Source organism: Panthera leo, chromosome C1, assembly GCF_018350215.1.
Source record: "Panthera leo isolate Ple1 chromosome C1, P.leo_Ple1_pat1.1, whole genome shotgun sequence".
Taxonomy (NCBI): Eukaryota; Metazoa; Chordata; class Mammalia; order Carnivora; family Felidae; genus Panthera; species Panthera leo.
The window spans coordinates 128210809-128238649 of record NC_056686.1 but is presented as its reverse complement, the minus strand read 5'-3'; the positions used below and the strand labels follow the sequence as shown (position 1 = coordinate 128238649).

General features: G+C 38.8%; 1 protein-coding gene across 1 annotated transcript in view; it reads right to left on the bottom strand.

Moving 5' to 3' along the window:
* THSD7B (thrombospondin type 1 domain containing 7B) overlaps nt 1–27841 on the bottom strand; it is a 746473-nt gene that overhangs the window by 17279 nt on the left and 701353 nt on the right. The window contains exons 17-21 of the mRNA XM_042948618.1: nt 25439–25580; nt 23323–23438; nt 21039–21156; nt 5491–5636; nt 236–395 (exon numbers count right to left, since the gene is read on the bottom strand). Of these exons, the coding sequence (XP_042804552.1) occupies nt 236–395; nt 5491–5636; nt 21039–21156; nt 23323–23438; nt 25439–25580 (682 nt within the window). The remainder of the gene's footprint in view (nt 1–235; nt 396–5490; nt 5637–21038; nt 21157–23322; nt 23439–25438; nt 25581–27841) is intronic.

Below are 27841 nucleotides of genomic sequence, written 5' to 3'. Positions count from 1 at the left end.
TATGACAAAGATTTTAACTTAGTTCTTAAATTTCCAACTCCAGTGCTTTTTTGCCCCTTACCTACTCTGCCTCCATTGAAGCTGTAAGGATATTATAAAGTGATAACTTTATTGCATTTTTATTGTGGCTAATATGAAATTTCAACTTTAATTAGACGTTCTCCAAAAAAAAAAAAATAAATAAATAAAATAAAATCACCAGGGAAGTCCCTCCCAATCATTTAAAATCGCATACCTGGGCAAGGCACAGAACATGGCTGTTTCAGGATGGTGTCTTGAAAGGGCATTTCTCCACACAGTGCCTCGTCCACACTTATAGCTGAGTGAGAGACTGAACCATTGTGGACCACACAGGAAAAGCTGCGGATCTGGACTCCTTCCCCACAGTCTCCACCCTAAGAAAGGAAAGGATGCTGTTACAATTACCCAATTAGCATCTCACAGTATTTTTGGCTCCTGCCACCTCTTGCCCAAGAAAATCCACAGCTTCCTCCTCTTGGGAGTTATCTTTCAATTGTTGACAATAAAGTATCACTAAGTAATCCTCCTAGAGCTAAAAGAGAAGCTAAAGTAAAATGCAAATTTATTCCATGGAATGTATGTACTCAGACTCTCATGATTCATTTTGGAACTCAGCCAGGATTGAAAAAGAAAAAAAAAAAAAAACATACAAAATTTGTCTAGGTGTATGTATTAAAATAACCTAATCCATAATCACTCCCCAAGAGAGTATGTACAGCCATAGGGCATACATTTCTCTTTTACTTTGCTGGTTTTCCTTTTGTAGGGAATTCAGTACTTTCTCATATGGATTAGGTTGGAGTTCTCAATAAAACACTGATTTTCTCTCTTGCCACATGAAGTTGTTTTCCCAGCATGCCTTCTGTGTTAAATAATGTTCTTTGAAGATATTTAATACAAGTAACACTCAGATTTTTTGGGCAATTAGAAAAAAATTTTGTGCAATGTCTCACAGAAACAGAAGCTTAGAACTAGAAAGCTCTTTGTGGTTATTTGACCTAACCATCTGCCTGATGAAAAGTTTCCTACTATAACATTTTTGGCAGATACTCATCAGTATTTTCACCTCAGTTTTTGTCAAGTGCTCATACTTCAAAAGGAAGTCCACTGGATATTTGGATAACTCTAGACAGTAGCTCTATTTTTCCATAAATAGCTTAGAAAACAAAGCCTAAGGCAAAGCTTCTATGCTAAGGAGGTGAGATCCTAGGATGGCAGAGTGAGAGTAAAGAACTAGAGCAGGAACAGAGGGAAAGCAAATAAAAGGTAGTATGTTACCAAGCTGGCCTCAACTTCACAAGTAAACACAGCTGGTTTCTTGGTCACCCATATCTTCCAAACAGGCCATGTGGTAACATGCCTTAATACCATCCAAGATGGGGGAGGGAAGCAATCCCAGGCAGTATTAACTCCCCTAAACTTCCAAGGTGTGTTGCTCAATTTCCAAAAAATCCAGAAGTCAGTGTAAGAGCTGGAGTTTTCATGACTCCTGCTCATGTGGTGGGAGAGGTGGAGAGAGAAAAAGCTAGAGAGAGAGCTCCCACCTCTGCACCTCTGTTACTGCAGTCAGGGATACCACATGCTATAATCCACTAACCCGTTATTAGGTGACAATGTGAAAACTGCTTCGCACTGGGAAACTGGGGTTCATGTTCTTTTTATGCCCTGCCCCCTGCAGGGGCCAGAAACGGCCTTTCTTAGGCTTTGGAGCTTTTGTGGACTTTTGTGGCAGAAGCAAAGGAGGATGAGGTGATCAGCTAAAGTAGTCATGACAGCGTGCCAGGGCATGGAATGGGTCTGGGGACTGGAAGGCCAGCTGAGAACCGATCAGGTCAAGGCCCTGTGGCAGCAACTGCTGAATGCCAATGGCAGGTCATGGACAGACTGCTAGAGGTACACGATGTTACAGAGTGGCTGTTGAGAAAAATTCTTGACATAACAAGAAAATTATGATTTAAAGACATACTGTCAAGAAAGAAAAGGTACAACTTAGGGGAGGTCCAAGTTGTAGCCATTTAAATCTTAAAAACCTGAATAGGCACATAAATTGGGGAGTATCACCTTTGCTTCTAGAGATTTTTTCACAAGGATTAACAATTGTTTAAGATGGCAATTCACACATCTGATTTATCAATACTTCATAATTGCTATAATAATTTTTGTGGCTATTGTGAAGCTTTCAAATAAATGCACCCTAATTTTGACCTGAGTGCATTTTTTGGGAGATAAGTAGAGGTTCAAAGTCCAGACACAGTAGATTCATTTAAGGCAAATCCTCTAATAAGTGTTTACTCTCTAAAGTGGAAAATAACTAGTGTAAGTTGAAGTTCTTTTTGGGGAGAGGGTTCTCTCTTATAAGTTATCATTCTGGATGATGGATCCATTGCAGAATTGTCTAAGCTATATGTTTTGCTACAGAGTACTTGGAAAGAAGAGTCTGAAGACTTGGCAGTGTATGAAATTTGCCTTCTGAAACCTCAGGTAACAGAAGATGCAGTTGATTAGAGTTTTGTTTGACATTCCAGGAGATGGGAGTGTGAAGAAGTGACAGGAAACAAGTCTACATCAGGGATCCCTTTAAAAACCAAGACAAACAAGAATGTGTTCCTAGTATGTACCCATATTCAACCTTAATCTCCTATATCTTTGACAACAGCAGCCATAAGATGAAGAGAAATCAGCATTAGAATGATAATTTCATTCATAAGGCAAGCATTCACTCACTGTCATTCATGAAGCTTTCCACACTAAGAGACTGAAAGTAGACCCAGGCTTCTTTGAGCAAGAATATCAACAAGTGAGGATTCTCTCGCTGACTCTCCACTGTCCGCATCATTGATGGATGTTTTGTATACTCTCCAGATGTGGAGAGGCAGATGGTGATAATAATCATAATCATAGTCTTAATCAAAATTATAATAGCAACTACAATTTATTGAGCTCTTAATTTATGTCAGGTACCAAGGTATGCACTATATATAAACTCTCTAATTCCTACCAAAAGCTCCCAGAAAAAAACAGGTACTATTTCTACTCTCCTGATAGAGGTAAGAAAAACAGACTTGGAGAGTTTACAGATTTGGCAGAAATGGCAGAGTTAGGAACTGGCAGAACCTTGGCCAACATTAAGCCTGTTAGACTCTGGGAGTCTGAGCCCGTACAACAGATTCATGAACATATGTGTGGATACATGTTATCAACTGAGGAATTTGGATAGAAAGAGCTAGACAACACTAAAAAATAAAATAAAATAAAAGCAAAGCCTAAGGATAAACACTTCCTTTTGCTAATCTCTTTCTATGTTAGTGGCATTTTGCTACATCCACTGTGCCCTGTTGTAGCTTCTCTGATGGTTTGATCCATTGGATGGCAGTCAGCCACTTGGACATCACCACCACCCTCAGTGAATGAGTGCCCAACCTGTTATTTGGCAGGTAAGGGTAGCCAGGACAAGGAGAAGTGCAGCTGTGAGAGACGTGATCTGCCTTTGTGTGCAGAGGCCCACATGTATTTTAATCAGTAATTCCAAACTCTGTTTCCATATACATTTAAGAAAAGGCAACCCGCTAAAGAGATACTGAATTATCTGTCTCACAAAGAGTTCACAGGCTTCAGAAAAAGCAGAAATGCAGCTTGAACTCAGGCAAAATTCAACTCATACCATCATGATTCCCTTTCTTTTTTGCCTCCTCTTTTCGTGTGGCACCTTCTTTGTTCGCGTCTGCTTCAGAGTTACTTATTTTATCTACAGGGCAGGAAAATGCAGCAAGAGTACCCGGATACACAATCTTTGAACAGATCCAATACTATTCCAAATTCTTAGGGAAGAAAGCTGACTGGCCCTGTTCCGGTAAGGTGCTCACCCCAGAACAATTCACTACCTAGACTTGTTTTTCAAGAGCTTTGCCTGAATTAAGTTAAACTGCAGCATTTCCTCCTGACTGGAAGTGTCAGTGAACAAGAATAACCTTGTCTAGAAAATGGAAGCATCGCTAAAATTTCTGGATACTCCTGCTACTAGGGTCTCCAGGGTCTCCAAGCCTGGGTATCTCCAAAGGATGCTACAATCCCCAACCCTCACTGGCAATTCTACAGAAAATGTTCACAACTCGCCACTCTTGCTCCTATGGTTCTGGCAAGAACTCAGTTATGTGAGAGCAAAATGAAACAGTACATTTGGCATTTCTCCCATAATATCCCCATGGGACAAGTTGGCAGATTGCATATTTAAAAAAAGCTCTTTATACCTGAGGAGATCAAAAGGGAAGGTACAAAAAGAACAGTTAAGGTAGAGTAGTAGTTATATGCCTGGCAAGACTTAGAGCATGGGATTTTTCTCAGTCTTATACCCTTCTTTCTCTCCCCCCTAACTTTTTTCTCTATTGCCCTGCAATGGGTTCCTGAATTCTTTGAGTTTATTTTCTCTACTCTGTCAACAGTTATTACAATTATAAGGAAAACTACTCCTTCCATTTTTTATTGTGATTCCAAGCAGCATTTAAAAATTGCTTAAGATTTAGGAAAGAAGATTTTAGACTGGTAGGCAAAGTATTCAGATTCAGTAATGTTAGGTTACTATTGAATTAATGAGCATGATTATCTTATTTTCTGTAAAAAGGAGACTGAACAAATGTACCACACAATTTTGTTCCTCTGGGACTTATTAAAATACATGGGCATTTAACTTCTGCAAGATAGTAATGCTGCATGACAATGTCATCCTGACAGGAACACTAAACATCTCTATGAGAATACTCGGCAGATTTCTTAATGCTTAATCACAATTATTGTTACCTAATTAAAATGTGCTTTGGAATATGAACTGAAGGAAAAACTAGTAAAATAAGAGAATAAAAAAAATCAATGTGCTTTTTCGTACATTAGAAACCAGAGAGAAAATGCAGTAGGAGATCTTTGCTGATCCAGCAAAAGCTCTGGGTATGTGATATATGATGATGTTGCTAGGCATTTATATTTCAGGTCAATAAAAAAGTAATCGTTGAGGAAAGTGTAGTAACCTTGGTTTGTGTAATAATGTTAAAACGTAACTTTCATACACTTTTGATTTTCTGCCCATATGCAAGATTTTGTCTAAGCCTAAAAGTACGTCTTTAAGAAATACAGTCCACAGCAAGCTGTGCCATAGCATCAGGCTTTTGCCTAATTAAATAATACTTTGATATTTTCAATAAGCCAAGAAGATAACATGGTATTTTTGAGAATGCCTAAGAGAATGAAAGTCCCATGACCCTTTTAGAATCAGTGACTAATGAATGGCTATTTTCCTAGCGACAACACTTGGCATGAGGTTAAGTCATTTGGTTATATTTTTGCATGTGCTCTATTGCATAAAAGTACATTGTACAGGCCCCTGGTGCTGTGAAATTTATTCCATCAGCACACAGGTTGACCAGACAGATGCTTTAGGCATACTAAGAAGATTTCTTTAAGTATCATTACATGACCTACCTCCAATTTGCATGCAGCCCAGTTGCCGAGGACCCAGCTGTAGCAGGGCGTCACTGGGCAGGTTTTCTGCTGGGTAAGCTCTGTGGGGCATGGCCGTCCTTCTCCTTGGGTTGGCATAATGATAAATCGAGTCCGGCTCATTCGACCTAAAAGGATAAGGAAGGTGTTAGCTTTTTGTTTACAGGCTGGCTTAGAAAGGGAATTAAAAGACAGAATGTTGCCTTCCATACGTAAGTCTTCATTAAAATATACTGAACTTTGTCATGTCTGGCTCTCAGTTTTTCTGCTATTTTAATTTAGGTTCCTATGGGCATGCAGGGTCTATAAAGTCTGCATAATGATTAAGGTTCTGTAGTTCTGTCTGCCTTCTACTTCTTTAGTTTTTCTAACTCCAAACTATATTGTTGCCCAAATAGACTGATCCTATAAACATTGGTGGAATGTTAATTAATTCAACAAATATTTATTAAGCTCCAGTATGATCCAGGCATCCTGCTATGGGCCAGGGATACAGTGATGAAATTGATGTAGCTTCTGCCCTTTTAGACCTTGTACTTTAGGCCAAGATTAGAAATATTAAAAATAGAGTTGCATCTTTCTTGTTAGGTTCTAAATTAGCAGGTAGGGTAAAAATTTGCACACAACTCAAATTACCTTAGAAAATTCCTTAGGAAGGTGCCACCCCAAGATCTCCAGAGTATCTCTCAATTAATTCAACATGGATAATTTTCCTACAGTTTAGAGCCAAATTCTTTTTTAACTGAGTACAAGATTAAGTTGTTGGCTTGTGTCAAGGAGGCATGATGTTTGAAAAATATGTTCAAATACTGGTATTTCATTTCATAAAAAAAGAAAATTGGTTAATGGGAACAGCCAAGAAAGAGCAGGGCTCCCATGTCATTTTAAGGGCACTTATGGGCATCAGGTCATAAGTCTGTTGAAGGGGAAGAGTGGACAGAATGTAAATGTCTGTGTTTTTCTCTGGCTCTTTCCCGACGCACTCCTGTCCTTACTCTTCTTTGTTGATGAGGTACTATTGTGTGGATAGTTATCTGTGACTATGATGTCCTTCCACTGTTGTTATAAAGTTAACTGTGTAATTGTATTTGTGATAAACAACAACAACAACAACAAAAAACCCCAGGGTTCTCTGAGAGAATGTTATGGGGATATATGCCAGTCTGGGAAGGAATCAGAGAACATTTCCATGAGCAGCTGACCTTTAAGTAGAAATCTGAAGGAGTCAGCCAGACAGGATATACAGAAAGTGTCTCATGCTGAAGAAAGGGCATGTGAAGAAGTCATGAGATGCAAAGTAGCAAAACCTGTCTGAAGAACTGACAGAAAGCCAAACTGGCTGGAACAGGGGAAACCAGAAGAAGAATAGGTTGAGCCAATGCTATTAAGGCTATTTAAATGGGATCTTTTAGTCAATACCAAAGATTCTAGAATTATAGGTTAAGAAAAAGGGAAAACTAGGGGGTGCCTGGGTGGCTCAGTCCATAGAGCATCTGACTGTGACTTCAGCTCAGGTCCTGAGAGCCATCCAGCTTCGGGCTTCATGCTAAGCTGCTTAAGATTTTCTCTCTCTCCTCCTCCACCCCTCCCTTTCTAAAATAATAATAATAATAATAATAATAATAATAATAATAAAATGGAAAGCGAGTGATGACTTCAACACAGAATTCACTTGAAAGCCCTGGGTAGGAATAATTCTCAGATGCCCTCAAGTTTGGGGACAAGTAAGAGTGACTCACCTTTCAGTGGACTAGACCTCTTACTGGCCACCAGAATATTATTGATTTTGTAGTAAACCAATTTGGTCTGAGAAGACCTTTTGAAGAAAACTAGGAAGTTCTAATCACTGTATTCTCTATGCCTTCAGGCTTCGGCTTCTGTCCTTAACATGGTATTTCATACACATTAAGTACTAACTGAATATTTGTACAATTCATATTTTCATAAATTATCTATGTGGTATTTGGTACCTGAAAATGTGTGATGATATGTCAACACAATTGTTGACCAGGTACCATATACAAGGCACTATTCTAAATACTTATATAGTGAAGAATCATAACAACCCTCAAGGAAAATTCTATTTCCCATATTGTGGATAAGGAAAATGAGGTAGAGTTTCAGTCAGATGTCTAAGGTCAAAAAACTAGTAAGCTGCAGAACAGGATTCAAACCCAGGAAGTTTTGCTCCAGAGGTTACTGTATTAGCCCTGAGTTGAGAGAGCAAGGAGAACTACTTACCACTGCCTTTTATGCAAAAGATAAAAGGAACTTTGGATGACAGTAAACCTTGAGTCAACAATAACCTGTGCTTGGTGAATAACAGAATCTACCCATTCTTCTTGGGTGCTGAGTTCCTATGTAGAATGCATTTTTGAAATGATGTTCTACCCAGCATCACTCAAATCAAGTAATACCATTTGGACATCATTTGTATGAAATGTTGTCTCTACTTGGTGAATACATTTGGTATTTTACATTAATTCTTGCTTAAATACTCTTCAGTTTTATAATAATCTTTACGTGTATTCTCTTGACCTAAATGCCTACTACCCTAAATGTCATTATAATTCCATTCTGTTCTATAAATCGTTGTAAGAATAATAACAATGCAGTGTTGCCTTTATCACAGCTAAAAAAGGCTCTATTTTATTTTAACCAAATAATTTCAAGTTTGTTCTTGAATTGATGACATACAGATGGCCATTACTTTAGAACCGTTTCATTTATTTCTATTAAAGTGATATACCTTTTGCTGGGCATAGAGGTATGTGTGGGGGGGGGGGGCGGGGGGACCTAAAGTATTCAACAGAAAAAAAAAATGATGCTTTTACTTTCTGAAATAATCAAGTCTTAAAACCATTCATTGTAAGCACAGCCGTATGATTTCTCTGCCTTTTGTTATCCTAATGGAAAAATAATATTTTCAAACAGTGCCAGTTACTACCAAGAACATTTTAAAATCAAAGAGCATATAATAATCCTACATTTTGAAGTATACTGTCATGTTTAAATGACGAGTATTAAAGTTCAATGAGAAAAAATATTGCTAATGAAAGCATGAGTGTGTAAAAGGTTTCTGAAGGTACTTGATATCTTTCATTAAGTTTCTTTTTTAAGTCAGGGATTTGGGTTGTATAAATTAAATAATCAGAGAAATTGCCCCTCAAATTAGGCACTCTTTCACACATCCTGAAGTTTTAAGTATTAAATTTAGCTGCATGGAATACAGACAGTATCAACAAGGAGGCCTGCCGTCTCCAGTGGTGGTAGTCTAAACTTGCCTGGGATTCCAAACATCAGAATGGATGGAATATTCAATTAAGCAACATCTCTCAACACTGTTCCAAAAGGAACCCTAAAATGAAACTCTTGAAGAAATGGTTTTGGTGATAGTGAATTTTCATGTGGGGGGGGGGGGGAGTGAAAATGTGGCCAAATTAAAGACGTTTAAAGTTACGATGTGATATAGTATATAAGAGAAAGAGAATTTTAAAATAGTGGATGTATGGTGAAAAGAAACCTGGACTTGGCATCAAAATTCTCCAGTTGGAAACAGTTCTCTCAAATTAACAGCTTGTAAATGATGTGAGCGCATGGAAGTATTTTAACTCCTCTGAGCATGAATTTCCTCTTCTGTAAAATATACAAAAAGTCCTTATTATCTGAGGATAACTCATGCTGAGGAAAATGCCACTTAAAAATGCATCTGTTTAAATAGGAATCAAATTATTTTTAATAAATAATAAAAGTCTAAATGGGACTTTTTCTGGAACTGAAAAGTATGCAAGTAGTTTTATTTGATCTACTGTCAACTACCGTGTAGATGATGATGGCGACCCTGCAATCATTATGAGGACAAATGATAAATCAGCTACTGATACTTCTTATATAATGTGGTGATTACCCTATAAAAGGTGCATTGTTTCATGACTGGCTTTTGCAGTTTGACCATCATAATCTTTGGCTTTCACCTCACTTTTCACCAATTTTCTCAAGAACTCCAGTTTATCTTTGGTGTACGGACTATTGCATTTTGTATCCCTTTGTTCTGGGTACATACTCTGTTTTCAGCTAGAGACTGACCAACGAATACTCTGATGCAGTGACACAACATGTATCAGTGGAGAAAGGTCATTGGTTGGAGGATGGCTTCATAAATGGTCAGTTCGTTCATGAATATTTTGATATTATAAAGGGACTGGCTTCCTTCAGAAATCACAATTATGCTGATTCAGGTGAAAAATACTGAGATGATGAAGATTCCTTAGAGTCATCTCATGTTGGTTATATCAATCAAAAAATATCATATAAGCCACCTTAACAATGTATCAAAAATAGAGTAGGTGGTTGTTGAAACTTCTTTTTTTAACCATCTGTTTTAACAACCCCTATTTCATATCCATTCCTAGAATTGGCCCTGGCTGCTTCTACCTGTATTCTATGGGGATTATAATATGAAATGCATATAACTATGAAACTCCTACTAATGATTCAGCCTGGTCCCAACTCACTAAACCCCTTCCACTCTAGCTTGGATTCCTTCTGCCCTCAGAGTAAGAGTGAAGGTCGCTACTGTGCATATCTTGATGCTTCAGATCTGAAAATGGGGCAATTTTCTTGGACACTCTGTTGCACTCCTCTTGTTTGGGTTTATGTTCTTAAATAGTATTAGACATGGGACTTGGAATCTATTTGGAACCTGAATTCAATAGTAACTATAGACAGGATGCTTCATGAGCAGTACCAAGGAGATGTAGAAATAGAAATGGACTCTCTATTCATCTACTCTTCAAGCTATAAAAGAGAGAAAAGCACTGCCTTATAAAATATGTTTTCAATTTAATAAAGACCCAAATTACAGTAGGGTAAGTTTGCTAGGAATTCTCTCTAAGCCTTTTCCTCTCCTCCCTTGAGGAATTTTGGGAACTCATTAAGAGCAACAGTGAGATTGGGCCTACACTTAAATTGGCAATAATTACTTGCAACAAAGGAAAATGAATTACATGGTAAGAACTCCAGAAAAAAAAAGCAAACAGGGAGGCATATGAGTTGTAACACACACATGTGCACGCGCGCGCGCACACACACACACACACACACAGGCCTGTATTGGAATCTGCATATAGATTTAAAGCATATGAGACCAGATTACACAGCAGTCTTCAGACTTTACTCTGAGGCTCCACTGACAAAGTGGATGTGGAAGATTAAAGCAGTAAAAAGCTCTCAAAACTATTCAAATATTTCTCAATTTCTATATTCATAAAAGGAAATGGAGTCAAATGCAATGGTTCTCTGACCATACTTTCAGATACAAGGAGTCAGCCACCATGTACCTTTACAGTGGCATGCTTTAAACAACAGTTCTTCTGTGTCCCTGATACATAGTCATTGGATTAACTGAAAATTATGGTTTTGATAGCAGCTCTGGACAGTTTGAATATGACCCAAACATTGCAAAGTATGTATATAGGGGAAAGTAGAAAAGGAAATATAAGAATAATAGAGCAATAAAGAACATACCTATTTAACCTTAAATAGTTCATTAGAGTATATGAGCAATTCATATGAACATGCCCATAAACCCTGATGCACTGTAGATGTGTAAATACAGTATTAGTGGTAGATAAAGTCACTTTGTGCATATGCCATGTTATTTGAATATTAAGAGTGGTTTGATTTCCACCATGGAATTATTTCTTTTGAATAGGATTTGACTTTTCAAGGCATATGCACAATTGTTGGCAAGGTTGGTCTTCCAGAGCTGACAAGTAACTACAAGGGGCTGACCATGGATGGGGCTCAATGTCGCCAATCTCAAGTTGATGGTCATCCTTTCTGATATGCACCCAACAATTAGGGTACTGAGTACAATGTTTCCATTTTTAAGTATTTCCTCCTATGGATTTATTCTTAAGGTTTTGGTGCCTGCTACCTGAGGTTAGTAGTGGCTAATTCTAGCAGATGACAAAATAAATGAAAAAGAAGAAAGGGGATACTAAAAAACCTCATTAACAGCTGGTCATGCCAATCTATTAATAGTAACCACGTATGTCTCTGGCTAAGATAATTTATTGTATAACACCTTCTGTCATTACAAAAGTATCCTTTATTATGGAGGGAGGGACTAAATTACATAAGTGAATACAATCTTCTTTGATACAGAGATGATATAGAATATTCTTGCTTCATTCTTCTCCCTTCCTTATTCTGCTTGCTTTGCTCCCATTGCCCTGAGAACACCTGTTCTCCCCACTACCCTCAAATAAATCACTTCAACAAGAATCCCGATCTCAGACTCTGATTCAGACACAATTATTAATACTCTCAGTTCATAAGTTGAAGCTCAGAGAAGTTATATATATACAAAACTTTTTTTTTCTTCAAAATCACGCAGCTAGCAGGATTGGAAAAAAGGTCTATTTTATTCCAAAAGCATGTGCTTTCCCAGGATCTCATCTGGTCCAAATCAGGTGTCAGATGCTACAGTGTAATTGTTAGGACACTTAGACAAGTCTGAGATGTGTACTTAGGCCTACCCTCTACAATAAATGTGCTACCTGCGTTCATACATTTCATATTTTCCTTTAGTAAAAAGTAATTAAAATTATAGTATTAACACCTTCCACTCTGATAGCTCTTTATTTGCTTTTGAGTACTTGTCACTAAATTTCTGAAAGCAGTAGAAACTTACTACATTGTCTAAAATGTTCAGTTGATTTCATAGGGCTCTTTATACTGCCATCTACTACTTAATTCTCTTAACAAATATCACTTAGAGGCATATGGTTGGCTCATTTGGTAATGCATATGATTCCTGATGTCAGGGATGTGAGTTCAAGCCCCACAGGTGGTGTGAAGTTTACTTAAAAAGTTAAATATTGCTTAGATTTTTTTATCCAAATTTAAGTGTAAATATTGTTTTAAAAATACACTCTGGTGGACATGAATTTGGGGTCAAGGTTCTTTATTTTTTAAAAATTTTTTAATGTTTACTTACTTTTGAGAGAGACAGAGACAGAGAGCAGAAGAGGAGCAGAGAGACAGGGAGACACAGAATCCAAAGCAGGCTCCAGGCTCTGAGCTGTGAGCATAGAGCCCGACGTGGGGCTCGAACTTACAAGCTGTGAGATCATGATCTGAGCTGAAGCTGGATGCTTAACCAACTGGGCCACCCAGGCACCCAAAGGATCAGTGTTATTTTCTAATATAACAACATGAGTAAAAATGTTGGTCCCCATCTGAAACTTAAAGACTGATCTTCGGCCTATGTTTGGCATTGTTATAAATGGAAGATAAACAGTTCTGCATTCAGAGCTATGGTGCAAGGGTTTCCCCTACAGAAGGATTGCTTGGCCTATCTGGAAATTGCTTCAGGCACCCATGTACCTGTCATCCTAGAGAACGCTCAACTCAGGTAAGATAAAGATTCCAGAAGATTTTCACAGTAAAGCAGACTAGTCCAAGCCATGACCATCTATCTGGGAGTGAGGTATGCTAAGCCAGAACCACAAGTTTAGAGATCAAGAGAAGACCATGGTATCATGGATTGCAGTAGGCTTTCCAAGAATAGAAGATTAGGCACCTTTGGTATTGCTTGGCAATAAAGAGCTCTAGACTTCTCTGTTAATGCGTTCTAGCCATCTATCTTTAGTTCTACTCTCAATAATCACATTTCAGTCCCATTAAAAGCTAACAAAAGTTGATGGACCACTGTAAGAACTTACATACAGCAGAAATACCCCAATAAGAAGTTCCCCATGTGACACAAGAAGAGAAGGGCAGAGAGAGTGATTTTAGCCATCCTGCAGCTACTCTGTCTGTTAGAGTCACACAGTTCCTGTCAGTAATATTAGCTCCCTGCAGCTATATTCCAATTAGACAAACCAGATAATATGCAACAATGTTGATTATGAAACCAGTAAATATTTACGAGGCTGAAAATTCAGATGGACTTCTTAAAGCCCTTACTGCCCCTTTGTGTTCTTTAAAATTTTTTTTAATGTTCATTTATTTTTGAGAGAGAGACAGAGCATGAGCAGGGGAGACACAGAATCCAAAGCAGGCTTCAGGTTCTCAGCTGTCAGCACAGAGCCCAACGTGTGGCTCAAACCCACAGACTGTGAGATCATGACCTGAGCCAAAGTCAGACGCTTAAGCAACTGAGCCACTCAGGTGCCCCTGCCCTTTGTGTTCTAATCTGAGATCCATTTCCTCTGCTTATTTTTAAATAAATGTATATATTAGGAGAATTTTTATAAAGTGATATAGCACCCAACACAGGGCCATATACACAACAAGAACATTTACAAGTACGGTGTCAGAGGCAAAGGGGCAAAATGGGGCTTTGGAGACACCTGAACATGGGTTCAAATCTTTCCTCCATAACAAGCTGCATGACCTTGAGCAGATTATTTAACTGCTTATCACCTCACCTGTAAAGTTATACCTGTCCTTTATAGTACTGTTGTAAAGTTACGAAAACACTCCTGGCTCCAGTAATTGTGCCACTGAACAATACATGTTAAAAATGAAATGTTCTAACATTTCATCGATTTACAGATAAATAGTATAAGTTATGCAAAGACTAGTTCAAAGTCCTCTGACTTGCCATTAGAAGACCCAACTTGAAAACCTAGATCTTCTGGTTTCTTGTCTGGTCTTTGGTTTTCCCCATTCTATAATTTTATAATTTAGCTTATTATTCTCTTGTCATAGGAACTAATTACTTGATATAATTTTCAATTGTTATAGCAATTGAACTGTGCCTGCTCAAGGATACCACACTGATCACGTATTATACAGATACTAAAAATGAAGGTTACCAGCTTACCTTTGCTTAAAAGAAAAAAAAATGCTGGAAATCACAAAGTTGTGGTACTTTGGAGTTAACACAAAATTATTATTTTTTCATTATAGGGAAGAGTTGACAGAAAAATTATGTGCCATTTGGGAGATACAAAGTCAGGCTGGATTACATAAAATAGAAAATATAAACTCATATACATTGAATTAAAAATATGAAATAGGAAAAAATCAGTTTGAGATTAATAATACTCTTAGAATGTTATCGGTTAAATAATAAATAATTCATGAAATGCTAAATTTAGGGAGTTCTACATTCCACTGAACTGATGAAAATTCAACAAAGAACATGAGTAATCCAAATATTAAGCTATTCTATTACAAGCTTTGATCTTTGAAATCTACCTAAAAAGATCCCTTAGTGGAAGCTTAGAATCAGTCTCTATCTAAGGTGAAATAAATTGGATTCGAACTGTTCTGACCTTGAAATCTTTAACACAATTAGAAAGTATATGCCAAGCATCAGGTGTACATGAAAGAGGTAATGCAGACACTTGGAAAAGAGAGAAAGAGCTCATTTGAAAATCTCTCCCCAGATCAATGTAGTTCTGCGGGTTTGACAGCGAAGTGTGGCTCACGGGGAAGCATCTAGGACATCTAGCATACCAGCATTTGCCTGGCAGCCAGCGAATTCAGAAACTGAGACAACTGTGTGAACTTCTGATAAAGCAGTCAGCCGAGAGCCACAGGTGCTGGAGTCAGACTCCCATGCAACTTGCTTGCCCACTTTAATGTGACTAAATAAACTATCTCCTCTCGTGACTTGTGCCCTATTGCCACCACCAGTTGGAAAAAAGGAAAGAGGCTAACAAAAGACAGCTACTGGTGTGCTGTCTCAGAAGAGACAAGGCACAGATGCTTTTCAATGATAGTTTCCAACCTCTTCAGCTCCAGAAGAGCTTATTGCTTATTGCTCTTAGGCTGTGCTGTGCGAGGATCAAGGCATGATCTAAATACACGATTCTCTCATTTTGGAAACACTTACTCTCTGCTTGTGGCAGGGGTGGGTGATGATCAGGGAACAGTGGTGCCCTAAGTGGAATCAGGGAGAAGTTTGAGGGCTGAGGGGTATAATGCAACCACAAAGGCAGTCTCAGCACCATCCTGAGGGTGGGTGCTTAAAAATTCAAGGGCCATGTATCCTAGTCTTCTTTGTACTGTTCAATTTATTTATTTATTTATTTTTAAGATTGAAATCAGGCACAAATTAGAAAAATGCTTATTTTTAGGTTTTTGTTTGTGGGTCCTGACATCGAGGCTGGAATATAACAGGTAGTCAAAAAATGCTTGTGAAATTGAAGAGCAGCCTACTTAAAGAAAATACCAGTTATAAGAGCTATGGCACCTTGTCATTCAATTTTGACATAGATATTGGCTCTTCAGTGGCCTTTCTTCCCTCATCCCTCACTCCCTTGCAAAAAACTTGTTCTACTTATTCTCCATCACATGATCTGTTTTGATTTCATCATTGGTTTCATCCTGACCATCTGTTATTTTTGTGTTTATTTCCTTGTTTACTTGCTGTGTGTCTTGTTATCGCCATCCAATTTTTCACTGGATTCAGTGGGACTTTGAATGTCAGGGGTCTTTGCCTGGGATCTTATGTGTCCCATACACAGTGTAGCTTCAGCTTTTGGGAGAATGCCTGAAGCTCAGAAAGCATCCAGTGAGTATATACGTAAATCATAGGAATACACTTCTACAGTCCTGCCTTCAAGAACAGACATCTAAATAGCATGGTCACCATATAATTTATTTTTCACACTGTCACTGTTGTCAATGAAAGAGGACACTGTTAAGTGCCAGGATAATAGGTATAAACTTTACAAATCCTTGTTGAATACATAAAGGAACAATGAAATACATTCATATTTAGATCACTGGAGGGTTTGACAGATATCAGGATTATGGAATAATTTTTTTAAAGGTATTATTACATCTGACAATTCAGGAGATCAAGACATCTAAAGGTCAAGAAAGGATTTCCAAGAAGTCATGCTAATGGAGTTTTAGAAACTACCTAGTGGTGATTTGTAACCAGTGCTATATTGAATGTCAATGGATACTATTTAGATGACTTCCAAGTGCTTTATGCAAGTTGATTTCTGCCAAGTAGTTAACATTCCTTCCCTAATCCCACTGGTACCTTAGTTCACACAATTACTTCCTTAGGAAACCTTTGATTGTTTCTCTTTGTTTATTATTCTCTGGCTTAGAAAAGGTGAATTTAAGTTCAAACTCTAATAGCCTAGAATTCTCCAATAGTGGGATTCAGATTTGGAAATGTTTTTTCATTTGTTTGTTTTTGTCTTCCTAATAGACAACCAGGGTCTGGGGAGTCCACAGCACTAACAGAACTGCTTGGAAAAATTAAAATAATACTTTAATGCTAAACTTACAAATAGGGGTCTTATTTGTCAAGGTAGTATATTAGCACAACACGGAGATCTGTCATGTTTCACTGACTTGGTACAGTGGCAGAATTAGGACTGCCAGGCAAAAATAATAATGAACGGATCTGATTCCTTTGCACTGAATACGTTCTAAGGTAATGTACCTAAGACATATGCATTTAGTTAGAGGGCCAGGAAACCAGCCACTGGCAGGGGTTGGCTGCCTTTGGGCTTGTGATCCAGTCTGCAGGCTCTTCCACTTCCAGCTTTCTTCTATGATCCAGAGCCACCTGGGCAATGACAGATATTAACTGAAATTCCTCCGATGTGCCACCTATTGTGCTCATAGGAATTGAGGGGATTCACACATGAAGAACCCAAACAGCGTTTGGCCCCTCAGACGTGCAGACATTGCAAGTGATTTGACGCATGCAAGTTAAGAGTAGTAGGAGGCAGTAGTGCAGTGATGGTAAGATGCTCCACACTCAGGGATGTGACTGAAATATACTGTATTAGAGCATAGAGAGCCTATGCACCGGTGGAGGGTGATGGGACTAGAGAGGCAGGCACAGGTGAGATCCCACAGGTCTTTGTGGACCATGCTTGCAATATAGGACCTCATCCTTTCTCTACTTTTCCATGCTACCCTTTACCACCATAAGAGTCACACCTCCCAGAGACCCATGAGGACAAGACTGCAGTGTTTATAGCAGTAGAATAACCAGGCTGAGTCACTGCTGGACAGAGGAGCAACCAGTTGTTCTGACTAAATGCATCATTAATGTGAAAAACATCTCTCATTTGTATGTCTTCAGCGAACTCATCAACATACAATATTACCTATTTGCTTGTTTACTGTCTCTTGTCGCTCAGTTGCATTGTAAACTCCATGAGAAGAGGGCAAGTATCTACCTCCCCCCAGTGCTGCAATCCCCAGCACAGTGAACCAGAACTGGCACATGGGTATTTGTTTAATGAATAAATTACTCTTAAGTCAATAGGAAAACAATTGTTGAAATTTGCATTTTTTGAGAGAGAAAGTGCACGCGTGCACACACACCGACCCACCTACGCATGTGAGTGGGGGAGGGGCAGAGAAAGGGAGATCCAGAATCTGAAGCAGGCTCCGGACTCTGAGCTGTTAGCACAGAGCCCGATGCTGGGCTTGAACTCACAGACTACGAGATCATGACGTGAGCTGAAGTTGGACACTTAACTGACTGAACCACTCAGGCACCCCAGATGCAGATTCCACACCCATTGCAAAGTCTGATGTGGGGCTTGATCTCACAACCCTTGAGATCATGACCTGAGCCTAAATCAAGAGTCAGCTGCTTAAGGAACTGAGTCATGCAGGCATCCCTCAAATTTGCAATTAAAAAATTTTTTTTAAAGTATTTATTTATTTTTGAAAGAGAGACAGAGCATGAGCAGGGGAGGGGCAGAGACAGAGGGGAGACACAGAATCCAAAGCAGGCTCCAGGCTCCAAGCTGTCAGCACAGAACCTGACATGAGGCTAGAACCCATGAACTATGAGATCATGACCTGAGCTGAAGTCGGACACTCAACAGACTGAGCCACCCAGGCACCCCACAAATTTGCAATTTTAAAATACACTTATGCTGTGACCATAATGTGATTTTGAATGGGGCAAAAGGATGAGAAATGAAATTGGGAGACAGAGTGACTAAGTCTATACAATAATCCTTAAAAGATCCTAAGTAGTGTCTGATGACCCTCTCTACTCTTGGCAGCTAAGAAGATGGAGACAGAAATTAACATAAATAAACACCTATTATGTGTCAACTACTGTGTTAGGTGTTCATATACTTCATATCATTTAATTCTCAAACCAAAAATACCTCCAGCGTGCATAAATTCCATTTTATAGATAAAGAAGCTGAGATTCAGAAAGATTAAGTAATCTGCCTAAATAGCTGCAATTTGAACCTAGATTTACCCAACTTTCAAGTGGATGCCCAGTTGGAAACTACACCATGCAGCTGATCAGAATATTTGAGGAAAAGCAGGTCAGTCACTGAAATCTTGGGTTTAAGATTTGCCATTTGCTTTCCTGAGGTTCTTTACAGGCTCTCAACTGTGCGGAAAATGGCATGTTATTATTGGGCATTTGGACTCCCGCGTTTTCATTGTGCGTGATGCTCTTTGCAGAAGTAGTTTTCAATTTCCTTAGTCACATTTTCCTAGTACAAATCCCAGCTACTGTTTTTTGCTCTACCCTCTCCAAAATCTGACAGCTCAGTTTACAGATGAGCCCCTTTTCCAGGCTGCACCCTGCCACAGTTACTCAGACAATCCCAACCGAGGCAGAGAATTATCGGCAACGCCAGCACACTCATTTCAGAGTAGCTCAGAAATTAGCCTATGTACTACTGCCAGTGGGCCAGTCACAGAACTTCTAGGAATCTGTTCCCAAGTATTTCTGTTTGACAGTCAGATGCAGGTCTTGGTGTACCCTCCTCCCATCTTGATTCCATGATTCCTGCAACTTGCAATTCTTCCCTTCATCTCCTCTGCTTAGTGCCTAATCATACAACAAGATTTTCCCCTAGGACCCTAGTCTAATTTTCTGACGTTTACCTTGTGAGAACTTAAAATTCTTTTTCAGGATCAGAGTCCTATCCTAAACCACAGGTTTGTGCTTTCCCATTATGCTCTTGTTGTGCTCTCTTCCATGGACAATGTCTTGGTCCCTACTTTGGCCCAGTGCTGGTGTGCCCTCTATATAGCCATTTGTCTAGCTCCTGAGTATCAGTTGCCCTTCAATCCTTGCCATTGTATATCATTTGCTCACTGGCATCCTGGGAACTTGTGGTCATGATTTCTATCTGTTCACCACAGATGTATACTCCTTTTTCTCTATAGCATAACACTGTTGCTAAGAATTACTGGCCATCTAGAGAATACATTTGCTGCTCAACCATCTTGCACTGAACTGGAAACATGGGACTAAATTTTGTATAATATAGATGATGGAAGGATGTATGCTACTTCCAAACTGGCTCATAAAAACCTGCACAGAGCCAACTGGATGGCACCATTCGGCTAATATTGGTTGTATTAAAGTGGTAGATTCTCCATCAACCTGTGTCCTTGACTGACTTTTTAAAGTGCAAGCAACACCTCCTTTCATGTGAGTGGCAAATTAGTCTCCAGTCAGGATATTAAGAGATTGTGATTTGGGGGTTTGCCCAACACAGGAGTCAGCTATACTTACATAGTACATAGTTCTTCCAAAAACCAGGGAGGCCAACATTTTTTTGGGTTGGTTGAGCTTATGACCTTCTTTTTTTTTTTTTTTTTTTTTTTTTAATTTTTTTTTCAACATTTTTTATTTATTTTTGGGACAGAGAGAGACAGAGCATGAACGGGGGAGGGGCAGAGAGAGAGGGAGACACAGAATCGGAAACAGGCTCCAGGCTCCGAGCCATCAGCCCAGAGCCTGACGCGGGGCTCGAACTCACGGACCGCGAGATCGTGACCTGACTGAAGTCGGATGCTTAACCGACTGCGCCACCCAGGCGCCCCTGAGCTTATGACCTTCTGAATGAACACTGTCCCACTGGTCTAGCAGCTTCTCTGGTGTCTGCCACTGTTACCAAGTCAGTTTTGCAACCTCTACCTAGAAGTAAAGGACTCATACAAGACCAAGTTCTATATCTCTTCCCCTCTGGGTCAGGCTCATGTTGCCTCCAACTGGTCAACATGCCTTATGATCATTTGTCAATTTATGGCGTACAAAAAGGCATTTATTTTTTTCCTTTTTTTAAAGTTTATTTATTTGTTTGGGGGGGGGGGGGGAGAGATATGCAGACAGAGATGCAGAGAGACAATCCCAAGCGGGCTCCACACTGTCAGCATAGAGCTCGATGCAGGGCTCAATCTCACAAACCATGAGATCATGACCTGAGCCGAAATTAAGAGTCAGACGCTTAACTGACTGAGCCACCCAGGCACCCCCAGAAAGACATTTAAAAACAAAACTGTCTGGGTGTGCCTGGGTGGCTCAGTGGGTTGAGCATCAACTTTGGCTCAGGTCATGATCTTGCAGTTCATGGTTTAGAGCCTGGTATCAGGCTCTGTGCTGACAGCTCAGAGTCTAGAGCCTGCTTCAGATTCTGTGTCTCCCTCTCTCTCTGTCCCTCCCTTACTCGTGCTCTGTCTCTCTCTCTCAAAAATAAAAACATTAAAAAATTTTTTTAAAAGCCAAACTGTTTACTGGAAACAAACATAGGGAAACCAAGTACCTCCATGGCCACAAGTCTTTGAACATTCTGTCCAAGCTGTCCACCCTGAGAGCTGACAGTTGACTACACATTCCACCAGGCAGTGAATGCTCATTCTCTGGGGCTTCTCCAAGTTACGCTGTAGATGGAAATAAAGTATGATTTTATTGAAGAATCATATCACTGTCAAAATAAATCACTATCCTTTCATGGGAAAGACTATTCTATGCCCTTTATGCTACAATAATAATCTTTCTACATCTTTGCAGGGAAAAATATCCTCTCATAGAAATTGGTGGGAGTCACAGAAAATGGTTGTCCTTACATCACAAATGAGAAATATATTGGCCCAATTTATTTTTATGAGATCCACAACTCTAGAATAGACCTGCAATTAGTGTTCTGGGAGAGTAGGCAGTTAGATGCCACAGAAATCTGTCCTTGTTTAGCAAACACAGAATCAGGAGGATGCCTCAGTTTTAAATTCAGGTACCTTGCACTTCTGGATGGGTCAACAGCACATAGAGAGCTCAAAATTAACAGCTATCTAGGCTAAAAAAATAATAAGGATAAAAACAAAATCAACAACTATGCTCATTAAAAAGATCAATTAGGTTGAAAACCTAACCAAACTCTTAATCATGGGAAAAGTTGGTGCTTTGGTTTATTTCTCTCTTGTCGTCTCTGAAACCAGCATCTAGGCAAAATCTATTGCTTTTTGTGATGGCCAAGCTAGAAGAGATCTTAGTGAGAGAATAAATCATCTAAGAAACACTGAAAGAATAATGAAAAATTCCACTACAGAAATCATACACCATGTGCTTATTTAGGAAAACTCTGACATTGAACACATATTAAATGTTAGCAATGTCCACACCAAATTAAAATTAATGATTTTAGCATGATTACGTGCTGCATGGGCAAAAGAGAAATTACCATATAGTATCGATGATCCATTTGAGATGCATGGATATTCCAGATAGGTTAATAGTTTGGGACTTCTTTAATATTCTTTAAATATTTGTTTAACTTACGGTATTTGGAAACTGGTTTTTCTATTAATGAATAGTTCATAACTTACTTTGTATCAAAAGAAAAAAATTATTACACATACCAAATGTAACATTTTCAACTTATTTGGAGTTGCTGCAGATTGGCCATTTATTTTTCCTGCAGACTTCTACAGAGGCAGATTCAATGAAATGTTAAAATAAATCGCTGACACATGGTGGACAGAACTTTGCCCCATATTGGCCAGTTTTACAGTTTCACCAAATGGGATGTTCATCAGATGGCCTGGTCTCAAAGTTGTTGTGTGTCTATGGCTATACTGTTAGTTAAGAGAGCCATGTTTTAATACTTGATAGGATAATACTTAAGTCAGGACAGGTGAGCAAAGTTTGGTTTTGATTCTAATTTCACTTGTGGACTCCACCTATCTTAGGAGAAATGGTACCAATTTCCATTAGCCAATTTGTGAGGGAAGCTTCTGTGGAAATATGAGTTCACTGACCCTGTATTTTCAATTTCCAAAGTTTGGAATTTTCAATTCTAAAAACTATGTTGGTGATTCTTCTAGTGTGACAGCATATGGTCATTCTTATTTCTATTAAACTGTCCCCATAGTGATTTTCACTTTGACGTTGGGGAGGAAATGCAACTTACTTGCAACAGCTTTGACTACAGCGTTTGTCCAAACTATACAGTTCATCACAGGAAAAAAAGGAACAGTAACATCATTACAAAAATTCAGAACTCACTAACTGGCACTTTGTAGGGAGGCATTTTAACTTAGATTGAGAAGAAAAGTACAACTGTGCTATTTATCTAGCAAGGCTTTGCTAAGCAAATTAGGAGTATATTCTAATAGCAAGTGTCAGTGTTCGTCTTATGTGCAAGGCACAGTGTTTATCATACATGCAAATGAATCACCTGCCTAACACAGAATCATATCTAAATATTATAGTCACCTGATATGAATAGTTTGTTAGCATGTACATACATATAAGTTCTGGAAGTAATACAAATAATTGTTTAATCGACCCATTTCCTCAGTGCAAAATAACCTTTCCTGGTCATTTTGACTAAGTTCAAACTAGTGAGGTATAACTGTGCTACACCAGTTACAACTGAGCCCTAGTTTGGCAAGAAGGAATCGGAGTTTGTCATTTATACCAAGCGTCAAGATGGTAGACTAATATTACAAACAAACAAACAAACAAAAAACAACAACAACAACAAAACAAACCAAAACCAACAAAAAATCCAAAGCCCCTAGCATGAGATACAAATACAAACCAATTACCTGCTCACACTGGTCCACACCAACTGGCTTGCCATCGCTGCGTACACAGCTCAGAAGGCGGGTCCTGATACCTTGTCCGCAGGTAGCATTTTCATTCAGCTGGCATGTGCTCCACTCTACAGGTATAGGATCACCACACTGAGTTTCAGAATTATGGTCATGTGAGCAAAATACAACAAACCTTTGATTATTTGCATTGGTGAGGCAGGATAGCATATATATAATCCTAAAATAATTTCCAGGTGGCTTCACAAAGCACCATGCAATTCTTTTACAGCAAAACAAGTAAACAACCAAATCAAAGTGAGTTACCTTCCTAAGTTTGCTTTCTAAAAGTAAAAAGACAGATGGTTTGTTGGAGATCGTGTCACTGTTGTGCTGAAGAGGAAAGGAAAGACACCAACAAGGATGGTAAAGGAAAACTAGTTTCGAATCATCTGTTTGCTGGGGGATAACTGATAGAAAAGGAACCCAGAGATGATGCTATTGCTTAATGTAACCCGAAACTATTTTCAAGGAACAAATCCAGTCATCTAAACCATTTGGTAAAGTTGGTACAGTGGAGCTTAAGTGTCTTAAGACACTTGCCTGAGAAAGGAAAGAGAGGTACCTCAGAACTACATGAATGTTACAGAAAATCTAATTTTTTTCAAATTATTGTCTCAGGAGAGAATTTTATTTATTCATTCATTCATTTATTTAAATTTTTTTTTTAAATTACTTTTGAGAGAGAGAGGCAGAGTGCAAGCAGCGGAGGGGCAGAGAGAGGGGGAGACACAGAATCCGAAGCAAGCTCCAGGCGCTGAGCTGTCAGCACAGAACCCAATGCAGGGCTCGAACCCACAAACTGTGAGATCATGACCTGAGCCGAAGTCAGATGCTCAACCGACTGAGCCACCCAGGTGTCCCCAGGAGAGAAGGTTTTAAAGATCTGGATAGTTGCATTGCAAACTAGACAACTGGGAGTCTGAATGAATTATGCCATAATTAATCTGATTCTTAAAAAAAACAAAAACAAAAACAAAAACCAACTCTTACTTTTGGTGTGATTAGAAAGAATGGTCTTTGATGATATACATCAAGAACCTCTTTAAGGACACTTCCCATATTTGATAAATGACCTACGTATGAGTTTAATGGGAACAGTAAACCAATGCATAGTAAAATCAGTATTTTAAAGACATGCTCTCTCTTCCAGTAAAGCAAATTTCACTTATTTCTGAAAAATTACTATAAAAATCAAGGATCTGAAGCACCTTTAACTAAAGAGGGCAAATACATTAAGTCATCTTTCACCAATAAAGACAATCAGACTGCCCCACCCCACCCCCCAGAATTCATTATGAAGTTTTCTATGTGAGAAATATCATAGTGCCACCGTGACCTCAGTGGGGAATTTGTTTCAGAAGAGACTATTACTTTGCCTCGGCAGGCCTGTGGTGGTTTGGCTGTCAGTACTGAATTCAGTGCCGAGACTTAACATGGTTCCACATTTTGTGGCATTTTGCATGTCTGCTCCTTTTGGGAATGGCAGGCAGCAAATCAATGTAACTAAACAGTCTGTGGTATGAGACACAGGAGAATCCTGAGCAGTGGCTGAAAAATGAGGCGGAGGGATTCCCAGTGCCTCTAAAGTATCCCTGTCCACTCAGGACTACAATTTATCCTACTGAGACCCATTGAGCAAGTACACCACAAGCTTGAATTTCTTGAAATAAAAAAGGCCATGAAAGAGCTAAATTCTATGACAGCATGACTACGTTCTTCCCTAAGTGGTAAATTATCCCCTGCTGTGTATTTTTGTTATTGTGGTTATCATGGCTTAATTCAGCTCTTTTCTGAAACTTTGCCAAGTCTTTTGAAGCATCTCGGAATTTTGAGATTCCAGGTGGCCTTGCTAAAGCTACATGCCAAGTGCGGGCATTTCTTTCTGTGAAGGGACACTGGAAACGTCAAAGCCTCGGCCTTGCGTGCAATACACTCTCACATTCTACTGTCAGTCCTGAATCCCAAGAATGAAGACACACACGCACACGCACACACACACACACACACACACATTCTCCCATTAGTCAATGTTCAGGGAAAATAGAATGGCTGTGGGTTTCAACCGTACCTGTTAGATTGTACTGGAACTGGAAGCAATTTTCATTGAGGAGGCAAGGCCGCACTTGTGAGTCTTCAGCACATGACCTTGAATTCAGGGAGGGTCTTAGCAGGTGGCGGGTTCTTCTCTGTGTTGAGTGGGGATCACAGGACTGTGAAAATCAAAGAGCAGACAGAGTCAGAATGGACCCATAGTTAGGTGGCAAATCATGTATGGTTATCTGTGTACATGTAAGCACTTGTGTAACAACTACAGGGAAGAGACAACTGAGAGTGTTAAATATAATACTGAGAAAATAAAACTATTTTGTAATTCACTATAAATTGGTATTTTGTTTGTTTTTTTGCACCTGACAACTCCTTTTCTAGGTTATGGTGAAGGCTACATTTCTGTCTTCCACGTGGAATTAGGCACATAGAGACTATTTTCTTCAATTAAACACACTCTGTACTCTCAAATAGCCTGCCACATAGCAAGAGATAAAATGCATTCTTGAATGTTTCAATGGATGAGAAAAGGAAGACAATGTCCCCGTGCCCTCAGATAGCCCAACAGAAATAACCATGCAGAAAATCTTAATGAGAAAATAATTGTTAAGACCCTGGAACAGGTATATACAGAGAATTATAAAATCAAGATTGCCAATACACCAGAACTTCCCTCATATTTGGGAGGCTGTCTGATCCACAGGGGATGAGCCACTACACGTCATATTGCCCTTTAAACAAAATGAATGTAAAAATGTGACCTCCTGCGAATATCACTTTGCCCATGGGTCCTCTTACAGCCTCAAGTCATATAATGCCCTTGAGTCAGTAAACCCACCTGCCACATTTCATCCAACTTTTCTAGCCATGGTGAACCTTCAAGTTCCACCTACTGGAATCATCTTTCAACTGTCTAAAATCCTATCCTTTCCCTTCAGAACACTAATCAAGGCTTCATCATTGATACTTTTCAATAAAGATAAATTATTTTCCTCCTCCCTGAGCAAATTTCCCCCCATGCTCAGGAATTACTCTATAGGATTTGTCTCTGAACATATATACATACACATATACTTCTATACTATACCTGCCCTTATAATAATGCCATGATTTCTTTATTCCCTTGGCTCCTTCCTTTCTTTATAAACTGCTTGAAGCCATGACACATTATGGTTTCTACTTCCCATATCAATCTCTAAAAATCTTGTTCAATAAATACCATTAAATATGGTCACAACGACACAATTCAAACCCCCAAATCTGAAGAGGCATATAGATGCCTAAACCACAAGAGAAATAAAAGTCTCTGAATTAAGGTTACCAAATCATCATTTCTATATTGGATGTTTTATTTATTTTTATTCCTTTTACTTTTTCATATATTATAGCAAGAACTCAACCTATAAACTGAATCTTGGCTATTAATCAAAATGATAAGGTTGGATTACACTGAAGTATGCAGAAAAATGATACAAAATTTTATTTTTACTTATTTTTAAATTTTTTTTAAGGTTTATTTTTGAGAGACAGAGCACGAGTGGGCGGGGGGGAGGGAGGGGAGTGAGAGAGGGAAACACAGAATCCGAAGCAGGCTCCAGGCTCTGAGCTGTCAACACAGAGCCCGATGCAGGGCTCTAATTCACAAGCTATGAGATCATGACCTGAGCCAAAGTCAGATACTTAGCTGACTGAGCCCCCCAGGCACCCCACTTTTCTTCTAATTTTAAATGTTTGGAGCCATTGAAACACACTTTTTTATCCATGAAACTTTCTAGTTGGATGATCTGTCAATACTTTTAAACTAATTTTACATTTTAATTATATCAAATTATCTCTAAATGATAAAGAAGGGCCATCAAAACCAGGTAATTATACTTAATTATCAGCAAGTGAATCCCATGATAAATGTTTACCAATAATTTATTACTAGTTCACCAATTAATTTGATTGTTTGTTCTCATAAGAAGGAATAAGAAGTTAAATGATTTGCCAATGAAAGAAAAATGAAGGTATCTAGGTAGATACCCCTGATTAGTGTTTTACTGATTTTCTACCTTCTAAAAAAATCAATGTTGGAACCAAATGAATAAGTGTTAGAACTTATGTACCTGTTTAGTCTACACCATCAAATAAAGCAAACGAGATAATAACACACACATAAATTATGTCACCTTGAACAATTTACTTGTATATGATAGATCTTTGCTTATTTAAACTTGGGTGAGAAAAGTGGATCGGGGGATAGTGTAATTTGATGATATTTAAGAATTTTCTCCCTCAGAGCTCACAGTCTATCAATCTTTAGTTCGGTGGGATGTGGTTTTAAAATATTCAGTTAAGCCTAACCCCTAATTCATAATCATGTAGACTTCCATAATTACTTTCTAGAAATTAATATATTGAAAACCAACGCTGCGTCTAACTC